The 24,000-nt window shown below is 45.9% G+C and overlaps 1 protein-coding gene across 6 annotated transcripts in view; it reads left to right on the forward strand.

The window, feature by feature from the left end:
* The window catches only part of rasal2 (RAS protein activator like 2), a 120,175-nt gene that overhangs the window by 61,094 nt on the left and 35,081 nt on the right, over positions 1 to 24,000 (forward strand). For 5 of the 6 annotated variants that reach the window (XM_030073835.1, XM_030073834.1, XM_030073833.1 and 2 more), the window contains 2 exons: positions 12,285 to 12,391; positions 23,662 to 23,774. In XM_030073835.1, coding sequence (XP_029929695.1) covers positions 12,285 to 12,391; positions 23,662 to 23,774 — 220 coding nt within the window. Of the gene's footprint in view, positions 1 to 6,457; positions 7,002 to 12,284; positions 12,392 to 23,661; positions 23,775 to 24,000 lie in introns of those variants that run through there. The other variant, XM_030073837.1, reaches the window with a different exon arrangement.

The following is a 24,000-nucleotide window of genomic DNA, read 5'->3' on the forward strand; positions in this document are numbered from 1 at the left end:
CTGTGCACGTGAATATGATAATGTGTTATTTCATCCTGTTAGCTCCATGTGCCGCGCTGAAAACCCAACACCGCGTCTGAGGCCGCAATTACCCGTCACAAATTGGTCTTAACTGTGTGAAAATTAGAAGATGAGCACTAATGCAAGTCAGAGAAGTTCCTTTTATCCTTGGGAGTGATGAGCGCTGCCGGCTCATTAAAGCCTGGCAGGATTTGATCAGAGCGCCGGTGTCTGCTCGGCCTCGGGGGCCGCCGGCGAGAGAAAAGACTGATGGATCAGTTTCTCAGATTGTTTTCGGCGTAGGAATATGACACTCGATAAGCAGCTCTCAGTGTCTTCTCTGAGCTCGCCGAGTGTTTCTGTTCTCAGGCATATTTTTAGCCCGACTCCCAGGAGTGATTCTGGGAAGCCTGATAACTACAGACCACGATATGACTCATTTTCGCCCAAATTCCTCGTCAGGGACGCTCTGATCCCAGCCCGAAAATTACTCTGAAGCCTCCGGAAACAGACACACTTTATTAGCCGAGCGCAGCCAACGTCCAGGAATTAGTCTTGGAGGCTTGGAGCAGAGACACATGAGCAGCTCTAAATCTTCCAGGACATGCTGGGAGATGCACGGTGCAGGACGGCAGACCTCCAGCAAAACTGAGCCTGTTCACATTTACCCACCGAGGATGCTAATGTTTTTATCCCGTCCCCAGTGGTCGCTTTGCCCCAAATTCTGTGCCTCAGTCCACTGTTTCCACTAAAAAAAAACAAAAAAAACCCCTCTGAATCTGAGAACAGAAAGGCCAGCAAACTCCTTCAGATTCAGTGCAAAGTAGAAAATGGTGAAAACGAGCCCAACAAGGGAGACTTTATCAATGTTAACCTGCTGTTGGTTTGTGTTTACCGGCTGCCTTTCCTCTGTTTCAGCAGGGAGACTGAGAGGAGGCGGCTCTGACTATTTATAGAGATGCACCGATATGGAATATAATAGCCAATAGCTAATAATGATGTGTTTGTTGTGGCTGATATGATGATCAATATTACTCCTCATTTGCAAAAATGTGAAGAGGACAGTAAAGGCGAACTCACACTGATCCTACAGTTTTGTCTAAGTAAACACAAGAAAGGCAGTTTTCAGGCTCCGTCCGCCTTGAGATGATTATTTTCAAAAATGCAGCGTCTCTCTGTTTGGAAAAAGGCATTTTCACACATCGAAAATTCAACTTTTGGAAATCTTTGGAGTGTTGTCTTCTTCTGTGGTGTGGACGGTGAACAGGAAGCCGTTTGATAACTGTGATGTCACTGATGTCCTGCAGTTCTGTCCAACGTCTTGTCCTCATTTGTGACGTTCAGGAGGAGCTCAGCCTCGGTTTCCTCAGTCCACTTCCTGTTCCCGTCTCCGTTCTGGACGCTGTTGAGACGTTGTGAAGCCGTTTGGTTTTTGCATTTTGCGCTTCTCTGCACGTGCTCACATCCACAAGACGGATTGGTGTTTATGTCCCAGGAGTGTTTTCAGATAGATCCATATCTGTGTGTTTGTGGTCATGCTGATATTCTTCTTTGTCTCCTGTGAAATAACCTCACGTCCTCCGCTTCCTGTAAAGCAGAGCATCTTAAACAGTGACATCATCCTGCACCAGTGGCTGTAAATTGAAATTTCAACCAATAAAACCTTCATAAATCTTTAAACATCCTCTCTCATCCACCTTGTCCCTTCAAAATAAAAGTGCTTCTCTCCCAAACTGAGATCCTGTTGGTTTGCACATGTGAATGATCCCTGCACCACGTCCCGCCCAAACTTCCTGTTTCAACAGGAAACACATCAAATCAGAACAGAGTCCACCTCATGGGGTCTTTAAAGTGCCGACCAGGACATGTGGCCACCTGATGCCACCTGATGCAGCAGCCAACAGGAAGTGCCTGTTCAAAACAACAATGTGTCACGACAGCCAGTCACAACAGATCAACAGGAAGGAATTAAATGAAAAGAAAAAACAAAAAAACAATGTCTGACTGTCTTCACTGTTGATGCCTAAAATGTGATGATGGCACAGAAGAACCACAGCCGTTAGAAGAAAAGGCTCCACATTATTGGACATTGAAATTCTGTTTTCAGAATAACATTAATCTAGTTCTCTCATTTATTGGAGGATAATATATCATGCATTCTTAACTGTTTGCTGTTTTCTGTGGGGGAAGAAAATCAGCTGAAGGTGATGATGTGAAGGAGGCATTGCCAGACATTTGTCCAACAGCAGATTAGCCAGAGAACACAACAGGCGGAGGAAACTGGCTGCGTTACCTCGTGGTTTCTACTCCGTCTGAAATCCATCCGTCACCTTGAGCCCCGACGTCCCGAGCAGAGCAGGACTCCGCATGCTGTCTGCTCACCTGTAGAGCAGGTACACACCGCTGCTTTCCCCTTCCTGCTCGGTGGTGATTTTGCTGGCTGTTTCCTCTGCAGCCGGCGGCGTCGTGGCGGCGGCGCCCCCCCGGCCGGCGTGTCAAGGTCACAGCTCGGCTCCGGTGTGCGGCGCAGAGGCGCGGGGCGGGAGGCTCAGCGCGCTCCTGCTAAATCTACTGAAACGACCCAGCTGAGGCCGCAAATCAATATCTAGTTAGCAGATAACAGCAGGAGGTGGAATAGAAAGTACTGCCAGGCTGAGCGAACACCCCAGGCTGCTCACTGCTGTCTGGGCTGCAGAGACACAGGAGGAGGAAGGTTCACTCCCCTGAGCAGCCCCACGAGCAAGGCACGACACCCCCAGAGTTAACTGCAGCCATTATTAATATTATGAGAAAAAACTGAGACGTTTTGAGATTAAAGTACTAAATTTCTGAGAAAAACACTTTTAGATATTCTCTGACTTTAATGTGGTGAATTTATGAGAAAGAACTCTCAAATTTATGAGAAAAAAAAACAAAAACCCTGAGACGTTGCTGTGACTTGGGCCGATTGAGAAGAAAACAATCTGCTGATTCTGGGCTCAGATCAGCAGGATCTCCTTGTTCCTGAATCCCATGTCAGAGTAGAATCTGCTGAGGGGATCAGCTGCAGGCCTGAGACACGGCCAGCAGGGGGCAGCACATGAGGAGCCACCAACAAAAAAAGAAATTTTTTTTGCCTTAAAGTTGTGGCTTTATAATCTCAGAATTTCCTAATTTTTTTCTCTGTTTTTACGTACCGCCAACATCGGGACGTTTACTTGTTCCCAACCAGATTTAACTCCCAGATTTTTTAGAAACTCAAACTCTGCTGCCCTCTGCTGATTGGTGGAGTTTTCGACCTCGCCCAGCAGGGATGTAGCACCGGGAAGCGAGGCGCAGTTACGTCGCTGAAGCAAGGTGAAATTTTCAGCCACTAGATGTCAGCAACGTCTCGATTTTAGACCCGGACACGCCTCTTGAGTCCGTCAGTCCAAGTGAAACCAAACCAAACCAAACCTGAGCCAGTAAAGTTAGCGCTCTCCAGCAAGACTTTTCATAGTACTGATTTTGTCACTGAACATGGTCTTAGCTTTTTATTGTTAGCTGAAGCCTAACTTATTTCAGCTGCTCAACTGCTTTGTGGGAGTCCTCTGCTCCTAATTTGACCGTTTTAGTCTCCAGTAGACAAAACTTTTTAAAAAAAGAAGGCGGGATTTAACCTTTTTGACATTTGATTACGTAGCAGTGGTCAGCCTCCCAATCATGACTGCAGCGTTTTGTGATTTTATGTCTGTCGTTCTTACTCGTCATGATGCAGTGATTTTACTTGGCGATGACACTGATTTGAAGGCTTTGGCTTTCCTGGATCTTGTTGCTCGTCTCAGTCTCATCCAGCTGGTTGAGTTGGTGTCGTTCTGAGCCCAGTGCAGTTGGAAGTGGTGTTGCGTTGACGTCATGCTGCGTTGATTCGATATGCAGTGGTTTCTTTCTCCTCACCTGGTCTGCTCGAGCTGAAGATGTGCAGCTGTTCCAGTGAAAACACGCCATCTGTGTTTTGTTAACCCGCCTGTCTCGTCAGTGTTGAAGAAGGCTCCGCGGCTCAGGGCCGGACCTTTGACGGTTTGGACAAATACGACGTCCTGCTGGGGGAATGAGCCCCGACTAGAAATAAAACCCGTCTGTGTTCGAGCCTCCTCAGCGGGGTTCAAACAGCATCATGAGACAGGCTCAGCTCAGGAAAATAAGAGCCACAGTTGCAGGTCACATGTTTTCCAGTGTCTGCAGCGAGCCGGCCATGTGGGATGTAAAGTAGGATGGGAGTCATGAATAATTCAGCAGAGGTGCTACCCTGCTATTGAAACTTCGCCTGACCCCCAGTTCCTGCTTAACTCACAGCTTTGCCACCACGCTGCCTCGTCCCAGAGAGAGAAAACATGAACTCCAGGCCGCCGCCGCCGCCGCCGTCGCCGCCGCCGCCGCCGTCTCTGCAGACACGGCACTCTGTCACAGGAACAGGAAGCTCAGATCGCAGCGATGTTGGACGGCTTTGTTTTGGCACCAGAAACTCATTAGCCTGAGCTTTTGTTTGAGCAACACTTTACCTGCTCACTAATCCATCCCAGAGATCACATGTCAATCAATCACTGTGGGCGGGGCCTTGATTTTCTCTTGGTGCAGTTTGAGATTCTCTTTTCTCTGTCTTTTCAGTCACAGTGGCTGTCAGGCATGGGGAAAGGCAAATTCAGTTACAAATTCAGTTTTTTGGTTTGACGATTTTGAACACTTTGTCCTTATTTTAGACATATTTTCATTTTATTCAAGGTGTAAAAAGGCGCTGATGCTCAGAAAGCAGCAGATGGCGCTGTGACCTGTTCAAACAAACATTTACCTCGTGGTCGGTGCTGTAGCATCATCACATTTTAAATCCAAAGAAGAGCTTTAAACATTTAGAAGGTCCAGAATGGTCCAGTGCTGTGGTAACATCTCAGCTTCAGATCACCAAGGGTAAAAACATCGCACACTTTTTGTTTTGCTGCTCATTTTCTGTCTTTAGAGCTGCAAGAAATGTTAGCAGCTCAAAGTCAATTTGACTGACAAGCTCATGAGGATGACTCGGCTGTTTTCCGTGCTCCATGGTTTTAAAAAAGAACAAAGTATTTCAGAAGAGCAAATCATAAATATTACAGCATCGGGGATCCCTGCTGGCTCCTGTCCAAAGTGGCTGTCGCTGCAAACGGGCCACACCAGACAGGTAACCCGCCAAAAAAGGTGAAAAATTCAATTTCAGTAAAATAAAAATGAAAAAGAACAAAAACAACCAGTGAAGCAGAAACAAAAATACCGTTCGGTGTTGCTGTTTTTTATGTCTCTGTTGATCCGTGGTTTTTAAAACCGTGATTACGCTGCCGTGCGGCCCGGATCAGAGCGGGAGCAGAAGGATCCCGGGTCATTTCTGCCGTAGCGAACGTGATAACAGGTGGTAAAACATTTCAGGCCGTTTCAGGTTCCACTCCTCATCACCTTCGACGCTGTTATTCACTCTGATTTCTGCTTCGTTTTTAAGAACTCGGCTTCATTCCCGATGTTAATTACCCGCAATTCTTTCGCAATTCTTTTAACGAGTTCAACCAACCAGAGAGCGGTTACCATGGTGACGGGAACGCTGCTGAGTTTGTGTGTGTTTGTGTGTGGCGGCGGGTGCGGGTCGGGTCGTGGTTCTCGCCTTAACGGGTTCTGGTCGGGTCCAGAGTCGATTTAGAGACGTTTTCTGGCGACGCGTCGGTGGGCTCGGGTCAGATTAAGGTTTGAAAACGTCGACCCGTGCAGGGCGCCGGCTCATGCTAACCACCCAGCTCTTCTTCTTCTTCTTCTTCTCCTTCTTCTTCTGTCTGATCCAAACAAAGCAGAAAGATGAGGACTCTTGTCATGCAGCAGGAAAGAGATGCATCTGGAAGCTGTCTGATCTGGGTTTGAGCTGGATCTCTGCTGATCGCACCGAGAGGAGACACGCTGACATTTAATTATGTGAAAATGTCATGGATTATTACTTTAAATGCACTAATTACTCTGGCATCGTTTGCCTGCTTCCCCTATTGGGAGATTCTGTTACCGCGGCTGGTTTGGAAAAACACTGCGACCGTACAGGCAGACACCCTTTTTTTATTTATTTTATTGTGTTTCCTCCTAATATTGTCCTCATTTGTGATTCAGCTGCACAGCAAACCAAGGTGCCTGTACTAATGCTCTGGGTTCTCTCTCTTTTCTCACACACACACACACACACACACACAAACACACACACACACATGCAGTTAGACATGCTTAATAGCCGAAGCCCCCAGAGTTGTGTCCCACATCAGTCGGCTGAAGGGAAACTTATTTAGTAATTATCCTCCAAGCGCAGCACTAAATGCGTCCTGTAGCTCCGGAGGAAGACTGCATCTCAGCTGCAGCAGCCTGGCAGATGATACGAGAGAGAGAGAGAGAGAGAGAGAGAGGGGGAGAGAGAGAGAGAGGAAGACAGCGACTGCAGAGAGAGGGGGAGAAGACAGGAAAGAAGAAAGACGCAAGAGAGGAGAGGAAGGAGAACAAGAGTGCAGTTACAGCAATTGATTTAATAAATGCGGTAAAAAACCTCCTCGGCCAGCGGGCTGAACGAGAGAGAGAGAGAGAGAGAGAGAGAGAGAGAGAGAGAGGAGGAGGGAGGGAGGCTGATAAAGTAAAGGTTAGAATTACTGCCGAGTCGAGAGAGAGAGAGAGAGAGAGGGAGAGGGAGAGAGAGAGAGTGGAAAGGGCAAAAAAGAGGAGAGCTTCAGGAGGGAAGGAGGAGGAGGAGGAGGAGGAGGATGGATGCGGTGCTGATGCTGAGGGAGCGGTAGCGAGGCAGGCAGGCAGTCAGGGAGGGAGAGCGAGGCTGTTTTGGATACCAGGCGAAGTCGTCGCCACGGCTCGGGCATGTCCACGGGACGACGCAGACGGACGTCAAAAGGGGAACCGCTTAACCTCATTGGACAGCCCCCGCTTTTAGCCAATCACGTCTGACTGTCTTCTCCCTCAGATGATGGGGAACAGCTGCGATCGAGGTACTGACTCCCTCTCTCTCCTTCTGTCTCCCTCTTTTTCGGTGTCTCTGTGTCCTCGGCGCTCCTCTCCTCGTCCACCGTCCCGTCCCGTCTGGTGTGAATGTTTCCGACCGGCATGCCGCCTCAACTTTGTTGCGCTCCTGTAGCTCTTACAAACACCGCCGTCGTGTTTGGTGCCATCCTGCGATTAAAGCGTAATGATGGCGCGCATGAAGTTCCCCCTCCCGCCCCCCCCCGCCGCCCGCCGCCCGCCACCGCCGGCTTATTTCTGCTGCATGCAGCGTCGCTCCGAGCTGCAGCTGGGAACTTGATATAGCACTTTGCAAAAGTGTCTTCTTCTTCTTTTTCTTTTTTCCCCTCCCTCTCCTCCCTCCAGCGATAAATGCTGACTCGCCGCATGCTCCGTTTCGCTCCGTGCCCCACAGTTACAACGTGATGAATGTGTTCCTGTTGTGTAAGGCAGAGCTTCTCCATGTTTTCACGTCCAAAAAAACCCTCCGCTGAGGTTTCATCCAAGAGATTCAGGCTCTGCTTTAGTGCTGACCTGTAAAACTGTGGCTGGGGAGATGATGAGACCCAAACCTGAGATTCACATAGTCACTGTTAAACCCTCTATACAGCCAGGTAAATTAGCATCTTCTCTCCTCTGTTTTGACCTCCCGCTTCCTGCTTCAAGCCAGCGTTTTCCACCTGCAGAAACCTGGGCTTGTCGAGAACACTCTGAAATGTACATTAAACTGGAAAGGCTGCTGTGGTTCTGTAGTGAGGATGAGGAACACTGAGTTCTCGATGCCTTCAAGTTCCCCGTGAGGTGGAATGTGTTTCCATCCAGCAGGACAGTCCCATTCGTGTTGTGTCTCTGCTGGCTACAGAGACTCTGACACTGAGGGAAGTATTCAAAAACGCTGTTGTTTTATGGCTGCAGAATCACATCAAATAGAAAAGATCTGCATGTCTCGTGCATCATTTTAGACACATTTCTCTGGAATCCAGCAGCTCATGTTTTTGGATCTACACTAGAATTTAAAATAAAGTTCTGTGAGTTTGAACACGGCAGTTACAGACCTACTGAGATGGAGCTAAAACGTATTATTTTGAAAGTGTAGGATTAGGGCCTTTGAGTTTGGAAGGTGGCTGTTGTGAAACTGGAAAATGCCAGTGTGGGTTATGGAACACTAAAATTCTGTTTTCAGATTTAACACGGATTGTGTTATTATGAAATGAAGCTCTCCCTCATTTTGCTGGGACCCTTCAGTTCTCCTAAAAGACCCTGAAGGTCTCGGTTGTCGATACGGTTGCTGTGACTGATTCGTGTCCTGTGGACGGTCGGTTTCTTTTTCCAATTTTCAAGCGGGAAAAACTTGATTTGGTCGGAAACGTTTTCACTATTTCTCTTTAACAGCTGATTGGGAAATGTTAGAAACCGGCCTTTAAGCGGTCATTCGCATAAATTAGCCTGGGTTTTAATTGGCGTATCCTTTTATCCACTGTTTTATTTATTTGAATGTGAAGCGCTTTGGCGCCTTGGAGTTTGGAAGGTGGCTGCTGTAAAACTGAAAAATGCCAGATGGTTTAGTGCGGACGGAACACCAGAGCGACGTTTTCAGATTAACCCGGCTTAGCGTGGACACGACCTGAACGGGCTGGTTTCACATGGATCGAGTTCTTAGGAAATGGAGACCCTGAAGGTTCCTCTCAGAGACCGTGAAGGTTCCTGTCAAAGACCCTGAAGGTTCCTCTCAGAGACCCTGACGGTTCCTCTCAAAGACCCTGAAGGTTCCTCTCAGAGACCCTGAAGGTTCCTCTCAAAGACCCTGAAGGTTCCTCTCAGAGACCCTGAAGGCTCCTCTCAAAGACCCTGAAGGTTCCTCTCAGAGACCCCCTGAAGGTTCCTCTCAAAGACCCTGAAGGTTCCTCTCGGAGACCCTGAAGGTTCCTCTCGGAGACCCTGAAGGTCTCAGATGATGCTTGCAGATCTGGTGATGTGGTTCAGCAGCTGAAAAGGTGGAACAGGGAAATGGTCACTTCCTTTGCCCTCACAGCATAAACAGCCAACCCAGCGTGTGTCCACTGTTTGGGAAAGTTCTCACTTTAGAGTTTTGGACGTTACTGGACATGACAACGCTGGTGAGTTTGCTGTGCTGTGATTGGTCAGTGTTCTGTGGCCGGCTGTTATCTTCTGCCCGGTTTCAAGGTAGAAAAATAGTTTTTTTCTGTTTCTCTTAAACAGCTGATTGAAGTCTGTTTGAACAGACCACTCTGATCTACTTTATGCAGATGTTGAGCAGACAATGGACGCATCGTGACTGAGCTGTTTGCGTCTCTCCCACGATGCACTGCACGTCCGGCTGTACTGTCGCTTCCTGTAGAAAATAAAGTGAAGGCTGAGCGCTGACGCCTCGGGTCAGACTGAAGAGGAGCACGCAGGGTCGAGACCCGGCCAGAGACGAACTGCTCTGACCTCAGACAGGACGGCTGTGGAGTTTGCTTGAGGGAAAGATGAGGTCTAAATTTAGCCTGGAATCAATAAGGCTGGATGAGAGCCAGGCAGCCGGCGTGACTGACGGCTCGGGTTTTCTGGCCTCTGAAGACGTGGCCTTATTCTGGGCTTCACGACGCTGAACTGAACACCTCATCTGATGTGTCTTTATTCTGGATTTTTAGGTCAAATATAACCCTCTGTGTCGTACTGTCACCCACAGCTGCATCATACCCAGCTGTCTTCATAATGACACAGACGTGCACAGGCAGCTGAAACCTGCTGCACCTGGACAGGAAATCTGACGTGAACATAATCAGACCAAACACATCAAACAGAACATCACATAACTTCAAACAGAAGCATCTTCACATCTTATTTCTGCTCTTTTAGTTACCGTTTTAACCATCCATTGTTTTTATTTTTTTAATTAATTAATTTATTTTTAATTACTGTTTTATTTGGAAATATTGACAAGCACAGAATACAGTGATGATGTCGTAATGTTTCTTTTTTTTTTTTTTAATAACATACAGTAATAACTCCACTCATCACATCCACTTGAAAAATGCAAAAAAAAAAGTATGAAAAAATGTTTTTATATTTTTTCATTGTTTTTTTTTCTGCTTGCCTGTTTTATTGTGCCATTTTTGTGTCTTGTTTCATTTTATGCGCTCTTTGTAAAGCATTTTGTAATGCTGGCTTTGATGAAGTGCCAATTCAAATAATCTTTATTATTATAATTATCATTCTTCAGGAACCCAGTCCTCGCAAATGTTTGTCGAGACGAGATGCATCCCTGCTTTATTTTCCAGTCGTCTGCTCTATTTTTTTAATTGTCTGTGGCAGAAAATCGATTGCTGGGAAAAAGCGTTGTGGGTTTTGCACATTAAAAGCAAAAAGCAAAAAAAAAAAACCTCCTCAGGAAATCGGTTTGATAACAATCAAACATTTTAATGTGCTGAGAAACGAGCGAGAGCTGATCTCTGCACGGGGAGATCGGAGGTCGAAGGTCAGCTGGTCAGGAGTCAGCGTCTTGCTCAAGGACACTTCAGCAGGGCGGCACGTTGCTGATTCGGGCGTTTGAACCCGTCTCTGTGCTGCTGCCCTTGACACACATCCAGCTGTGACCTTCCAGCAGCAGCAGCAGCAGCGTTTGTCAGAACGAAGCAAAAATAACTCGACGGCAGCACAGAGGCACCTCCTCTGTCTGAGCTTTGATTTGAGCCTCCGTGAAGAAGACAGAAGTTCTCGTTCCTCGACACGACCCACATTCATTTCACCACATGATGCGAGCGCACGTTTGGAAAAAAAATGTTTGGTGAAATTTGACTCTGGAACAAAAACAGGGATTATTTCGACAACAAATTTGCGAGATGCCTAGATTTAAAACTGCGAGGTCTTCACTCCACCGACAGCAGCACCGTTTGGTTAAAAGGCAGAGAACTGCTCTCTTAACCGCAGGTGTGCTAAAAATAAAATCCTGAAGTCTTGTCATTTGGTTTGGGGAAACGTTTCCTTGATGAAACCTCCTGCGTTCAGTGTTGAGTGTTTGTGAGAGTGTGTGTGAGAGTGTGTGTGAGCTGCAGCCTCCTGCCGGCTCTGCTCTCACCTCATTGGTCCCCGCGGCGCCGCCTCCTCCGGGGCGTTTAAGGTCAGCCGGTGATGCACCAGCAACCTCTTATCTGTGAATCAGCACCGAAAAAACAGGAAGCCACAACCTGACCAAACAGCTGACCACTCACACACTCACACACACACACACACACACACACACACACATCAGCATGCAGAGTCCAGGAGGGTGTTTGATCTCCTGAGCTGTGAAGATGCATGTGTGTTTTTTCCTCAGGAGGTCATAAGGAAGCCATGGAGACGCTCACGGCTGGTGCTGTGTTTTAGAGACAGGAACTTAGAGAAAAAATAAAGTTTGAATGCATTTAAACGAGTCAAACTGAAATGATTAGTGAACTGACTGTAGGTTAATCGATTATAACTTCAGTAATCGATAAATGGTTGTAGTTACTCATCAATAAAAACACCAAATTCAGCTTCACTAAGACCCTGTCCTCTGTTCATATCATATGAACAGAGGATGTATATGAAGAGTTCATTTGCAAAAACAGTTATCTCCATTTCAATTTATTAAAACTTACTGCTGAGTTTTATTAAAATTTACTTTATTTATTTCTATTTTTTATATGTTTATTTAGCCTGGCATAATGTTTATTATCCTAAATCATGCTTTGTGTGTGTGTGTGTGTGTATATGTGTGTGTATACTCCAAGCAGTATCAGTGAAAAAGGTGTATTCATTTTAAGGATGGCTTTTATCTGTTTTTGCAAATGAACTCTTCATATATAAATATATATATATATATATATATTAATATTTGGGGGGGTTTTGTCTGTCGGTCAGACAACGGTAGGAATTTGAACATATCACTTTGGACTGTGGCTTTATTTTTCACACTTCATACACCAAAATCTGAGTCAGTTAATTGGAAAATGATTGTAGGATTAATCAGCAGTGAAGGAGCCGTTAGTCTCAGAGCTAATCAAGGCTGGATTTAGTTTAGTCCCCCGGTCACATGACCAGCAGGGCACCAAGCGCTCCCTCCGTCCTCCGTCCTCCATCACATCTGGACGCCATCGCCACGTCTGCCATCTGCCCGCCGCCGCCTGAGGGCACGCTGAGGATGATGACGCTGAGCAGGAGGAGGAAGAAGAGCTTCAGCCTTATCTAATGTCTCTCTCTCTCTCCCTCTCTCTCTCTCTCTCTCTCTCCCTCTCTCATATTTCCAGAAGTTTCTGCGGAGCGTTCTCCGAGGAGGAGGAGCATCTCAGGCCTGGGCAGCTCAGAGAAGAGCGTCGCCGTCGACAATCCCAACTCGTCTCCTTTCAAAGTGCCGGTGAGTGTCAGAGACCGTCAGCAGGCGGGACAGGTGTGACAGGTGACCCATGACCTGGGCACATCACCTGCATGTGACAGAACACAGGTGACCCATGACCTGGGCACATCACCTGCATGTGAACCCCAGACCAGCTCCCAAAATGTCGTCTTTTCAGTATCAGTTCCCTAAATCTCAATGCTGTTCCTCTGCTGGTATGTGACTGCAGTAGAAGTAGAAGTACTGTTCCTCTGCTGGTATGTGACTGCAGTAGAAGTAGAAGTACTGTTCCTCTGCTGGTATGTGACTGCAGTAGAAGTAGAAGTACTGTTCCTCTGCTGGTATGTGACTGCAGTAGAAGTAGAAGTACTGTTCCTCTGCTGGTATGTGACTGCAGTAGAAGTAGAAGTACTGTTCCTCTGCTGGTATGTGACTGCAGTAGAAGTAGAAGTAGTGCAGTAAAAATGTCCTGCAGTAAAAGTCCAAAGTGTCTCATGTCAAATGTCCTGGCAGTAAAAGTGACTGAGCTCCTTTTTCCAAACAGTAACTGTGTTAGCTGGGATCTTTTCCAGAGAACACGCTGCACACTACATGCTTTTAAAGGGGCATTACGCTAAAACTGAAGTGAGGACCCTGTAGACTCAACTGACACGTGTGGAATAAGCACTTAATATGATGGTTGAGTCTGCATGGTTCTCATTGTCCACATTTTTTGTGCCAGTTGAGTCTAAATGGTCCTCGCTGCAGTTTTTCATGGTGCAGTTTTTATTGTGAAATTTGGAAATGACAAAAAAAGTAGAAGCAGGTTTCTCTTCTCATCTTTGCTGACTGAGCTTTTATTGTGAAAGGCTCCACAGCCTGTCACTGGTCATGTGTTCTCTGTGATGGATCTGATATTACAGTTTTTCTCAGTTGCTAAGACACATTTCTTGAAAGTTGCTCTCCTTTTCTCTAAACTGTGAACACAAAACCCAATTTTCAAGCTACATTCACAAAACCTCAGACTCCTCTTGCAAAACCAAACTTTCACCTCAAAACAGTTCAATCTGTGCTCAAAACTGAACTATGTGGTCAAATTGTGCCCCGAGTCAATCAAAATTAAAAACACTACTGAGCAGTCACTAAACACTACATAGAAGAATAGAAAACACAATGCTCAGGACATGAAGCTGTAGAAATAAATGTTTATTGTTCACTGTAGGCTAAATGCATGTTGCAAAACAAAAAACCTGTGCATTTAGCACTTGTATATAGTAAAAAAAAAAAAAAAAAAGTACAAAAAACAGAAATCTTGTGCATTTACACGTAGCACTTGCAGTACAAAAACAAACTGAAATCTTGTGCATTTTGCACTTGTATACAGTAAGCCTGCGTAAAAATAAAGTACAAAAATATACAAATGAGAAGTGCATCCACCTCGACCTCCTCGACCTCCTTGACCTCCTCGACCTCCTCTCACACAAACTCCTCCTCTCAGATTTCTATCCATTGTAGGGCCTCACAAAGCAGTGCTCTCTGAACTGGCTTCTATATGTTCCCTCACAACATTAGCCAAAAGTGTGATCAATTTTGTGTTGTTGTGTTCCACCAGTGACACCAGTGCTTTACTTGTGTTTGACTTTTGCCACCAGCGCTCACCATTATGCAGCACAGGTGCATCACAATGAAAATGTGTTGGTAAGTTGTGTCTAAACAGGTGAAACGTGCTTACGGTTTTGCCAAAAGAGGGACTGATTCAGTCAGTGGGTTCAGGCCATGGAGCACTTGGTTCAGACAACAGGGTTTAGTGTTTTAGCAACTGAGAAAAACTAAAATGCAGTGAAGACAAAACTCAAGCAGAAATGGACTGAATGTTCCACCAGTTTCCGTCAGTTTCCATCTTGAAGCTAATAGCAAACTCGCTCTCAATAATCCTGACATCTGGCCTCACTCTCATCCAGTTTAGATAATTATTCACTCTCAAAAATGAATCACCGCTCCTGTTACTACGGCGACATCATGTAATGAAGAAGTGTGAGGGACCGTGAGGAACCGACTGTTTCCCTTTCTCTGACAGCAGAGACCAAGGAACTCACCAGTAGAAGACAAACAAACGTTTTACGGGCAGAGCTGTGCCAAACATCATGTTCAGCAGGATGAGTGACGGCTGTGTTGCTGTGCTGATCGATTCTTTTTTATGATTTTAATAGATTTTTTCAGTTTATGTCAATCAATGTAAAGATATTGGTGATGAAACTAGACGACCTAAGGAGTCTGTTGGTTGTCGGCAAGGCGGCTAAACGTCGCTCCAAAGCTCAGCTGAATGTTGCTGAGGGATGAAAATGGGTTCTCTCCCCTTTGCAGACACGCCCACCTTCTGCTAATCCCATGCAGTTTGGGCCCCAAAGCCTGCAGTCCACATGTGTTCTTGTGGCCTGTTGTAAAATGGTGTGTGTGTGCAGACTGGGGCCTAAACAGTCTTGGAGCTGCATCAGTTGCTTTGACTGGAAAGCTGAGACTCTTGTGGATTCAATGAGCCACATTTGATTCCTGTGTGATGATGTTGGCCCCCATAGCAGCCATTTCACTGCAGGCAGAGACTTTTGTCCAACTGGACGTCGCTGGAGAAAATGACCTCTAGTGACCTCTAGGAGAATCACAGCCTCATCAGACTTTACACACACAAACTAGAGGAGGATTCAAAAAAATGCAATAAATCATGATATCAAATCACTATACTTGTAGAATCACGATACTTAAGAATTAAAATACATACATACACCCAAAGCTCAGGACAGTGTGGATCTGTCCTGAGGAACAGACAGTGTATGGCAGCCTGGAGGAGACATGCAGTGCTAATGTGATAAACCTAGAAATACAGAGGCTGGCCTCTCTCTCCCTGTCTCTCTCTCTCTTTTTTATCTGATCTGAAAAGTGATCAGATCCATGACTAAACACGGTGATCTGATGGGATTGGTGCGTTTTGTGATCCGTTGCCCCCCCCGAGCAGACAGCAGGCCTGAGCGACCTGAGCTGACCTGCAGCAGCCTCGCTCAGACCTGCTGCCACGTCAGGACACTCAGGACAGTCAGGACAGACGTCCCACATTTCAGATCTCTGTGCAGTGTTGGGCAGGCATGGCATATACACATATATACATATGTCTATATGTATATATGTATATATGTGTATGTATATGTATATATATGGCTGTGTTGTTTTTTTCTGTTCCTGTCACTTGAGAGGTGTGTGATGAGCTCTGGGAGGCTGGCACAGGTCTGCCTGAGGTTTGCAGATCCCTCGTTTTGTTAATTTGACAGCTGGTGTTGGAGCATTATGACTTTTTCATGCGCAGCACTCTCACATTTTAAAAGCACAAACCCAAGAATAGCCTGCAGTCGTTTCTTACAGGAGAGCAGGGAGGCTTCTTCCCCTCTGCATGACCAGAGGACCTGAACACGTCCTCAGGAAGGAGGCTGAAGGCTGTCTGTCTGCTCTCTCTCTCTCTCTGTCTGCCTGTCTGTCTACTCTCTGTCTCTGTCTGTCTGTCTGTCTGTCTGTGTCTCTGCCTGTCTGCCTGCTGTCTGTCTGCTCTCTGTCTGTCTTTCTGTCTGCTCTCTGTCTGTCTTTCTGTCTGCTGTCTGTCTGCCTGTCTGTCTGTCTGTCTGTCTGTCTGTCTGTCTGTCTGTCTGCTCTCTGTCTGTGTCTCTGTCTCTGTCTCTGTCTGTCTTTCTGTCTGCTCTCTGTCTGTCTGCCTGTGTGTCTGTCTGTCTGTCTGCTCTCTGCCTGCCTGTCTGTCTGTCTGTCTGCTCTCTGCCTGCCTGCCTGTCTGTCTGTCTGTCTGTCTGTCTTGGACATGACAGACAGGTTGATCTCAGCTGTGCAGAAGATAAAAACGCCCTCATGGATCATGCTGTCTGTCTGTCTGTCTGCTGTGTGTGTGTCTGTCTGTGTGTCTGTGGACTGGGTGGCCTGGGCCTGCAGCCTCTCCTCTGGAGCAGAAGCAAACCTTGTGACTGATCCAGCTTCACTGATCTGACCTTTAAATAGAATCTTCATCAGTACAGACACACACCTGTTGTTTGGCTTTGCTTTGCTCATTTTCTCATAGTTGTTTTTTTTTTTTTTTTTTTTTTTGCTAATGTTCTAGCAATTTTTTGGCTAATTTGCTAATCACCTTTTCCCCATGTTCTCCCTTTGAAACGTGCACAGATTCCCCTGATTTCTTTCAACAACATGGGAAAAGGGCAATGAGCAAATTATCAAGACGTCATCAGGAACTTTGCAAAATGATTTGCCACAAAATCCATAAAACATGACTGGAGAATTAGAAAAATAAAAACAGGTTTAAAATCCAGCAGATTACATCAAAAATCTGCAAAAAAGAGAGAACATTAAGCGACAAAAATCCTCCCACAAATTAAAAATGAAAAGAAACAGAGAATGTTGTTATGAGGGTGAAATGACATCTTTCAAAATAAAAGCCTGCCCACAGGTTCCTGAGAACCTGCAGCTCTTCCTGTCAGCTGATTCCTCCTGAGTCAGAGCAGCCGTCCAATCAGAGCTCAGTATTTCGTCCTCCCTTCCCCAGGGTTATTTTCCCAAGTGGACGCTCTGATCTGCAGATCAGCCACGAGCAGCAGGAAAGTGTCACTTGATTCAGGAAAATTCTGGAAACCAGTTGATTTTTATCTTGTTGGAAGAAAAACCAGATTTGAACACTGGAGATGAGAAAAGGAGCTTTTGGAATCAGGGCTCCTCCCTCCTGACCGGGGGGGAGTTTGACCTTGACCGGCTTCTTTCCCAACACGATAATAATAATATTCATTTTCCTCTTTTCCGGGTGCACCAAACTGCCGCTCTGTCAGAGAGGCGAGGGCCGGCTCAGCCTCAGAGTGACGGGCGGTCTGCACGCTGATACAGAGTCCAGGGGTTTAGCACCGCTGACCTGATGTCACTGTAACTGTCACCTGTGCTGTGTCTCAAATCGCGCACTTCTGCACTTACACACACTAGTATTTTGAGTGCATAAGTGCATTCACACTGAAAATACTAACAAAATGCAGTGCACTGCAAATACCTGGATGTACACTCAAAACGGTCAGAAAGTTGAGTGTGGAGCGATGGACACTTCTCACCCTCACGGCACCACTGACCGCAAGGAGCTACCTTAAAAAGCATAGTTGACTTTTCGTTTTACGACTGTTCATATGTCACTTTATTAAGTTTTAATTTTTTTTAAGGGGGGGAAAGTAACCACGTAGATTCCAAATATGTGGTCAGTTTGTCCAAATAATGTCTGTTTGAAAATTGCTTCGATGTTTTCGGATAACTCTCAAGCTAGCGATTGTGCAAAGTACAGTCACTTCCGGTTGTTTACAAAAATAAAACTCTAATACCTTAGAAGCAGTGGTGATGCTTTTATTTTGAAGATAGGATGTGTACACGTCTACTTCTGGAGAACTTTACCACCGAAAACCAAAGCCGGCGGCGGCACTGGTTGGTATCAGGCGGGCCGGCCGCGGCTCCGGTCGGCACCAGCCGGTACCGCGCCCACCCGGTGCCGCGGCCGGCTCGCCTAATGCTGACTGTCCGATGAAACATCCTTCAATAACAAATGATAAATTTCAGAATCAATCAAAATCAGTAATCAATAGAGCTATTTTCGCGGGCGACGGTAGTCGGCGGTAAATTTCCGTTCGGAATTAGCGAGGAGGAGGAGGAGAAGAAGCTGTGGCGATAAGTGCACAACGGTAGGTGTGCCAATTGAGACAGCCTTCACTGTCGAAATTCGCGCCCTGTGCCAGTCAGTGTACTGTCAGCTGAGTGTACTTACAGACAGTGCACTAACGGAAGTGCGCGATTTGAGACACACCACTGGTTAATATGATAAACAACAAAATACATCTCCATCCTGTTGGTCCAGGCTTGAATGATTTACCAGAAAATCAGCAAAGCATTACTTGAAAATTCAGAGAAATAATCACCAGAGGATCCCACAGTTTTATCACAGGGCTGGTCTGTATGGGCAAAAAGTCAAGTCTTCTTTTTTTTTCCCAGACTTTTCATGGTTTCGTTTTCCACCAGCTTCTACCTTCTACTGAAGGGAATCTTAGCGGCATGTTCCTGATTTCCTGGCCGTGCACCTTCTGAGAGTCTTGGTGCTGATTTGACGGAGCGCTCAGTGGCTGATGTATGGATTTCATGATTCAGACTTTTTTTTTTTTTTTTGCAACAACTCACAAACTTGAATTAATTAATTTCTCACCCAGCCCTGTTTTATTCCAGTTAGAGACTTTAGGAGCTCTCACATCTCGGTGGATGATGAGCACTGAACTCAAAGACACTGCTGAATAACAAAGTGCCCATTTTTAGCTGAGTGTACTGTCCTCTCAGAGGCGTGTGTGTTGTGGCTCTGCGAGCTGCTGAAGGATGCGCCGCTTCATCTCACAGATAGGAAGTCTGCCGCCTTCATGATGCGCTGATTCATATTGAAAAAACAGAAATCAATAGTCATGAGCTCCTTTCATGTGTCTTGGCTGCTGAGCTATATTTAGCTTCCTCAGGTCAGCCCGGCTCATTTCCTGCCGCTGTCGTGTCGGGGGGCGGGGGGGGAAACATCACATCTCCCAAAAAAGTCAGTTTTCAGGAATAAAGAAGAAAACGCTCCTGTCATCCATATATTTATCAGTGACATGATGGAGTTAGCAGGATGAGAGGAGCTCCAGCAGGACGTCTGCTGCTGCTGGAGAAGCTGCAGAGGAGGAGGAGGACGGTTTAGCTAAGAAGCATTTTCACTCTGTGTGTGTTTTAGATAGATAGATAGATAGATAAGATAGATAGATATACTTTATTGATCCCAACCAGGGAAATTCTGGTGTTCCAGCAGCAACAGTAGAAACATACAATAAAGTTAACTAAAAAAGAATAAAGGCTAAATATACAATAGAGACTATAGAGACTAAAGACTCAAAAAATACAATAAGGGCTAACCTAAGGAAAGGAGATACGAGATGTGAAAATATACATATGGAATGAGTATGACAATATACAGATGGCGCTGAAGTATATACATGATTGTATAGATTGTATAGATAAGGAGAGTTAGTATGAAACCAGGAGACTAACAACCAAGTGGCAGAACCTTTAACGCCCGGGACTGGGACAAGGAACTAACCGCCTTGATTCAGCCTCTTAAGGAATCCACTTCCCCTTTTCAGACATGCTGTGTGTGTGTGTGTGTTCAGTTTCTTACAGCATGCAGGTCACTGGTAGTTTGTTTCTTGTGCACACAGTGGACATAATACACGTGTTTATCTCCTGACTGCATATGTATTGTGAGTCTACAGGTATTGCAATTCGATACTGTGGTTCCTTGTTAATCGCGGGAGTTACGTTCTAAAAATAACCCACAATAGGCGAAATCCGCAAAGTAGTCAGCTTTATTTTTTACAATTATTCTAGATGTTTTAAGGCTGTAAAACCCCTCACTACACACTTTATACACTTTTCTCAGACAGGCATTAACATTTTCTCACTTTTCTCTCTTGTTTAAACTCTCAAAGTTCAAACCTTCGTAGAAAAAGAAGTCCAGTAAAAAAAAAAAACAAACATGCAAAATTGCACTAAAAAAATCTGCGAAACTGCGAGGCCGCGAAAGGTGAAACGCGTTATAGTGAGAGACGGCTGTATTACGGTTTATTGCGATTTTTGTTTTTGGAATTCTCCAAAAAATCACCAACATCATCACACAGGAATCAAATGTGGCTCATTGAATCCACAAGAGTCTCAGCTTTCCAGTCAAAGCCAACTGATGCAGCTCCAAGACTGTTTAGGCCCCAGTCTGCACACACACACCATTTTACAACAGGCCACAGTGTCTTTACTTTGCATTGAAAAACATCTGTTTAAAAAGACGAGAAACTACATTTCTGACTTCAGTTAAAATGTGTGTTTTCTGTTAAGATGCCATATTTCCAGGTCAGGATCAGATGTGTTGTGTTTCAGTAAAGCTGAGAGCTTCTGTCCTCAGTGCAGCTCAGAGTTTGTTTCTCTGTCAAACTGAATTAAATAAGTCCAGTGAAAGTGAAGGGCAGAGGCAGAGTCCCACTGAATTTATTTAATTGAACACAAATTTGATCAAACAGTTTCCAGTGGGTTGAATAAATAAATGCAAAAAGTTTATAAAAAGTGTGACAGGTCATGTAAGTGATGTGGTTCTGATGAAGCGATGAAAGCGGATCAGACGTGGCTCACGCTGCTCATGCTGACTTCCCAGAATGCACCACTACAGAGTTTGAGTCGTGTGTCAACATTTAATTTGATGTCATGTTGCTGAGGAAGCAGCTTCTCACCTGCCAGAGGAACACACACACACACACACACACACTGATCATATAGTTATTATTATTAGTTTAGATCTTCTGTGGTGTTCAGACCACATGAGCCGACACGTTGACCTCACACACACACACACACACACACACACACACACACACACTCCCTCCTGTCTTCTTCTTCTTCTTCTTCTTCATCTTTTTCATTTTCTTCTTCTTCTTCTTCTTCCACTTCTTCTTCTTAGTCTTCCTCTTCTTCTGCTTCTTTTCCTCATTCTTTATCTCCTCCTGCTTCTTCTTCTTCTTCTTCTTCTTCTTTGTCTTGTTTTGTCTTCTTCTCCTTCTCCTTTCTTTCTTCCTCCGTCTGCTTCCCCCTCAACTTCATCATCTTCTTAACCTTCATCCTTCCTCTTTCTTCTTCTGCTTCTCCTTCATCTTTTTCTTCTCTGTTCCTCCTCCTTCTTTTTCTGTCTTCTCCTTTCTTCTTTCTTCTTCTACTGCTTAATTTTCTTCGTCTTCTTCGCCTCATCCTTCTTTCGTCTTCATCTTCTTCTCTTACTTCTTTTTTGTCTTCTTCTCCTTCTTCTTCTTCTCCTTCTTCTCCTCCTTCTCCTTCTTCTCCGTCTCTGTGATCATGTCATGGCAGCAGCTCCTCTCTCTCTGAGGCCTTCAGGGCCCAGGATAAATATTTATTTCTGATGTATTAATGGGAGCCAATGAGCCTGAAGGGAGTGTGAGTGGGGGGGGGGGTGTTTGGGTAGAGAGGGGGGAGGGGGCACCAGAGGGGGAGAGATGCGTTTGAGGACATTAATATCCCAGGAAACAAGGCCGTTCTCGTGCCTGTCTCTGCGTGGGGCTTTTATTTTGTTGTACAAACAATTTACTGCCCGAAGAAAACCTGAGTGTGATGAAAGGACTGAGCTCTGTGTGTGTGTGTGTGTGTGTGTGTGTGTGTGTGTGTGTGTGTGTGTGTGTGTGTGACTGACACTATCTGCTGAGTCACCTGAAGCCCGGCCGGCTCTGATGATGATGCGTTCACACGCCTCAGCGTCTCCACGTTCTTCCAGTGTCACTTCAGGTTCACTGTCATGCATCAGCCTGTGAACGTCATCAAACTGTTTAATTCATTAACAAACAGAATCACAGAAAACAGCAGATTTTTTTTTTTTTTTTTTGTAATTTTGTGACATTTAGGAAAATGTAAAGTGAAGCTCAGTCTCTGGTGTAGATGAATACAAGGCAGTGAAACCTGTTAGAAACACAGATTACTGAAGTTATTATTTTTCCTCTGGGAGACGTCCCTTTTCTCAGAAGCTCATGTTGGTCAGATCATAGTTTTAATGGAGGCCAGAGCCCTGCTCCTCCTCCTCCTCCTCCTCCTCTTCTTCCTGCTCCTCCTCCTCTTCTTCCTGCTCCTCTTCCTCCTCTTCCTGCTCCTCTTCCTCCCCCCCCCTCCTCATCCTCATCCTCCTCCTCCTCCTCCTCCCCCTCCTCTTCCTCCTCCTCCCCCTCCTCCTCCTCCTCCTCCCCCTCCCCCTCCTCCTGGGTGTCTCAGCAGCAGACAGGATGAAGGACGCTGTCTGACTGTCTGACTGCAGACAAAACAAGGACAAGGAGCGCTGGTGGTCTTAATGACAATGAGCCTCCTCCTCCTCCTCCTCCTCCTCCTCTTCCTCACTCCAAGGTGACCCACACAGACGACAAGCTGACAGAGACTTCCTGCTTCTCTCTCTCTCTCTCTCTCTCTCTCTCTCTCTCTCTCTCTCTCTCTCTCTCTCTCTCTCTCTCTGTCCTTGTTTTACCCAGTGGACCATCAGCACCCAGGACAGTCAGCCACTCCATATATCAATTATAACACGCACACACACACACACACACACTCTCTGAGGCTCAGCAGGGAGTAGCTGTTGTTGTCTCCGTCTGTCCAGCTGCTCCGTCTCAGTTTCCTCAGCTGATGTTTCCTCTCTGTCCAAAACTATTGATTATCTTCAGACCAGCTGATCGTTCAGTGTGTCAGCTAGAGCTGTCACTTTGTTTGGTTGTTTTTTTTTGTTTTAACTTTGTCCTGACATGCTGTTTGTGTCATTTAGTCGTCACACTTTCCCACGGCAGCTGCTTTTCCACAAATCAACACTAACTTTGTCATCTGTAGTACAGAAACAGCACAGAATGCTTTCAGTGTGTTTTTGGTGAGATTAGCCGTACAGGTGACTCACTTCACCAGCTGCTGCCATTTTTAGAGGACAAAGTTTTCAAACCCAGCAGAAGAACTGACTTCAGTTTGACGCTGTAAAGGCTCATTTCTGTCCTGCGTTGAATCCGGATGCAGACGAGGTCTCTGTCTGTTCTCTGGGAAGCTTTTCAGGAAACGCCACCGGAGCTCGTGGAGGCAGAGCAGCCGATAGCTCAAGAGTGACGGAAACTTTAAAAACTGATAATCTTAGAGAAAATAATAACGCGTCCTCTTGTGGTGATGTGTTTAATGACCTCACAGACCGCCGCCGTCTACAGCGCCTCTTCCAGCCTCCTGCCCCGCCCACATGCTTGTTGTTGTCAGAGACTTTGGGCTCGGTGCTGCCCTCTAGTGGTTTTACTGCTGAACATCCATGACCACGTAACGAAGGCATGTGGGCACTGATTGGTTTTCCTATGTAAAAGGAGCATAAGACGCCCCCTGCTGGACTTTAGAGCATGTTGCTGCCTGAGAACAGAAAGGTTACCTACAGAGTCTGTAACAAAATGAGGCATATTGTCATCTCATAGAAATATTTATGTCGACTATTATTGTTTTTTGTAAGTCACAGAGATGAAAAATGTGTGAAGCACGTCGTCACAAACTGGTTTTGCGTGTTTCTCCTCTCCTCATGTTTCCAGCCTTCATGATGAGTCTGAGGCCGCTGTGACCTCTGACCTCTGAGCTGTGTGTGATGCTGGTGACTGTGAGGTTGTAAGCTTGTCCTCTGTGTCTCCTCCCAGGGGTTCTTCAGCAAGCGTCTGAAAGGCTCCATCAAGAGGACGAAGAGTCAGACCAAACTGGACAGAAACACCAGCTTCAGACTGCCGTCGCTGCGGCCCGCCGAGCCCGACAGGTACGGCCCGCTCACCTGCTACACCTCACCTGTGCACGTTTAAAGTTCTGCACATGGGTTTCAAACTTCAAACAGGTGTTCACTCCCAGACTGATCATGTAGAGCTGCTCCTGGTTATTCACTGATATTTTAATGTGAAAGAAGTTTCATTTTCTCACTTATTCAGCTTTTACTTCTTTTTACTAATTACACACGGCCCAGTAAAGATCAGACTTCATTTGCAGAA

This window comes from Myripristis murdjan, chromosome 17, assembly GCF_902150065.1.
Source record: "Myripristis murdjan chromosome 17, fMyrMur1.1, whole genome shotgun sequence".
NCBI lineage: Eukaryota > Metazoa > Chordata > Actinopteri > Holocentriformes > Holocentridae > Myripristis > Myripristis murdjan.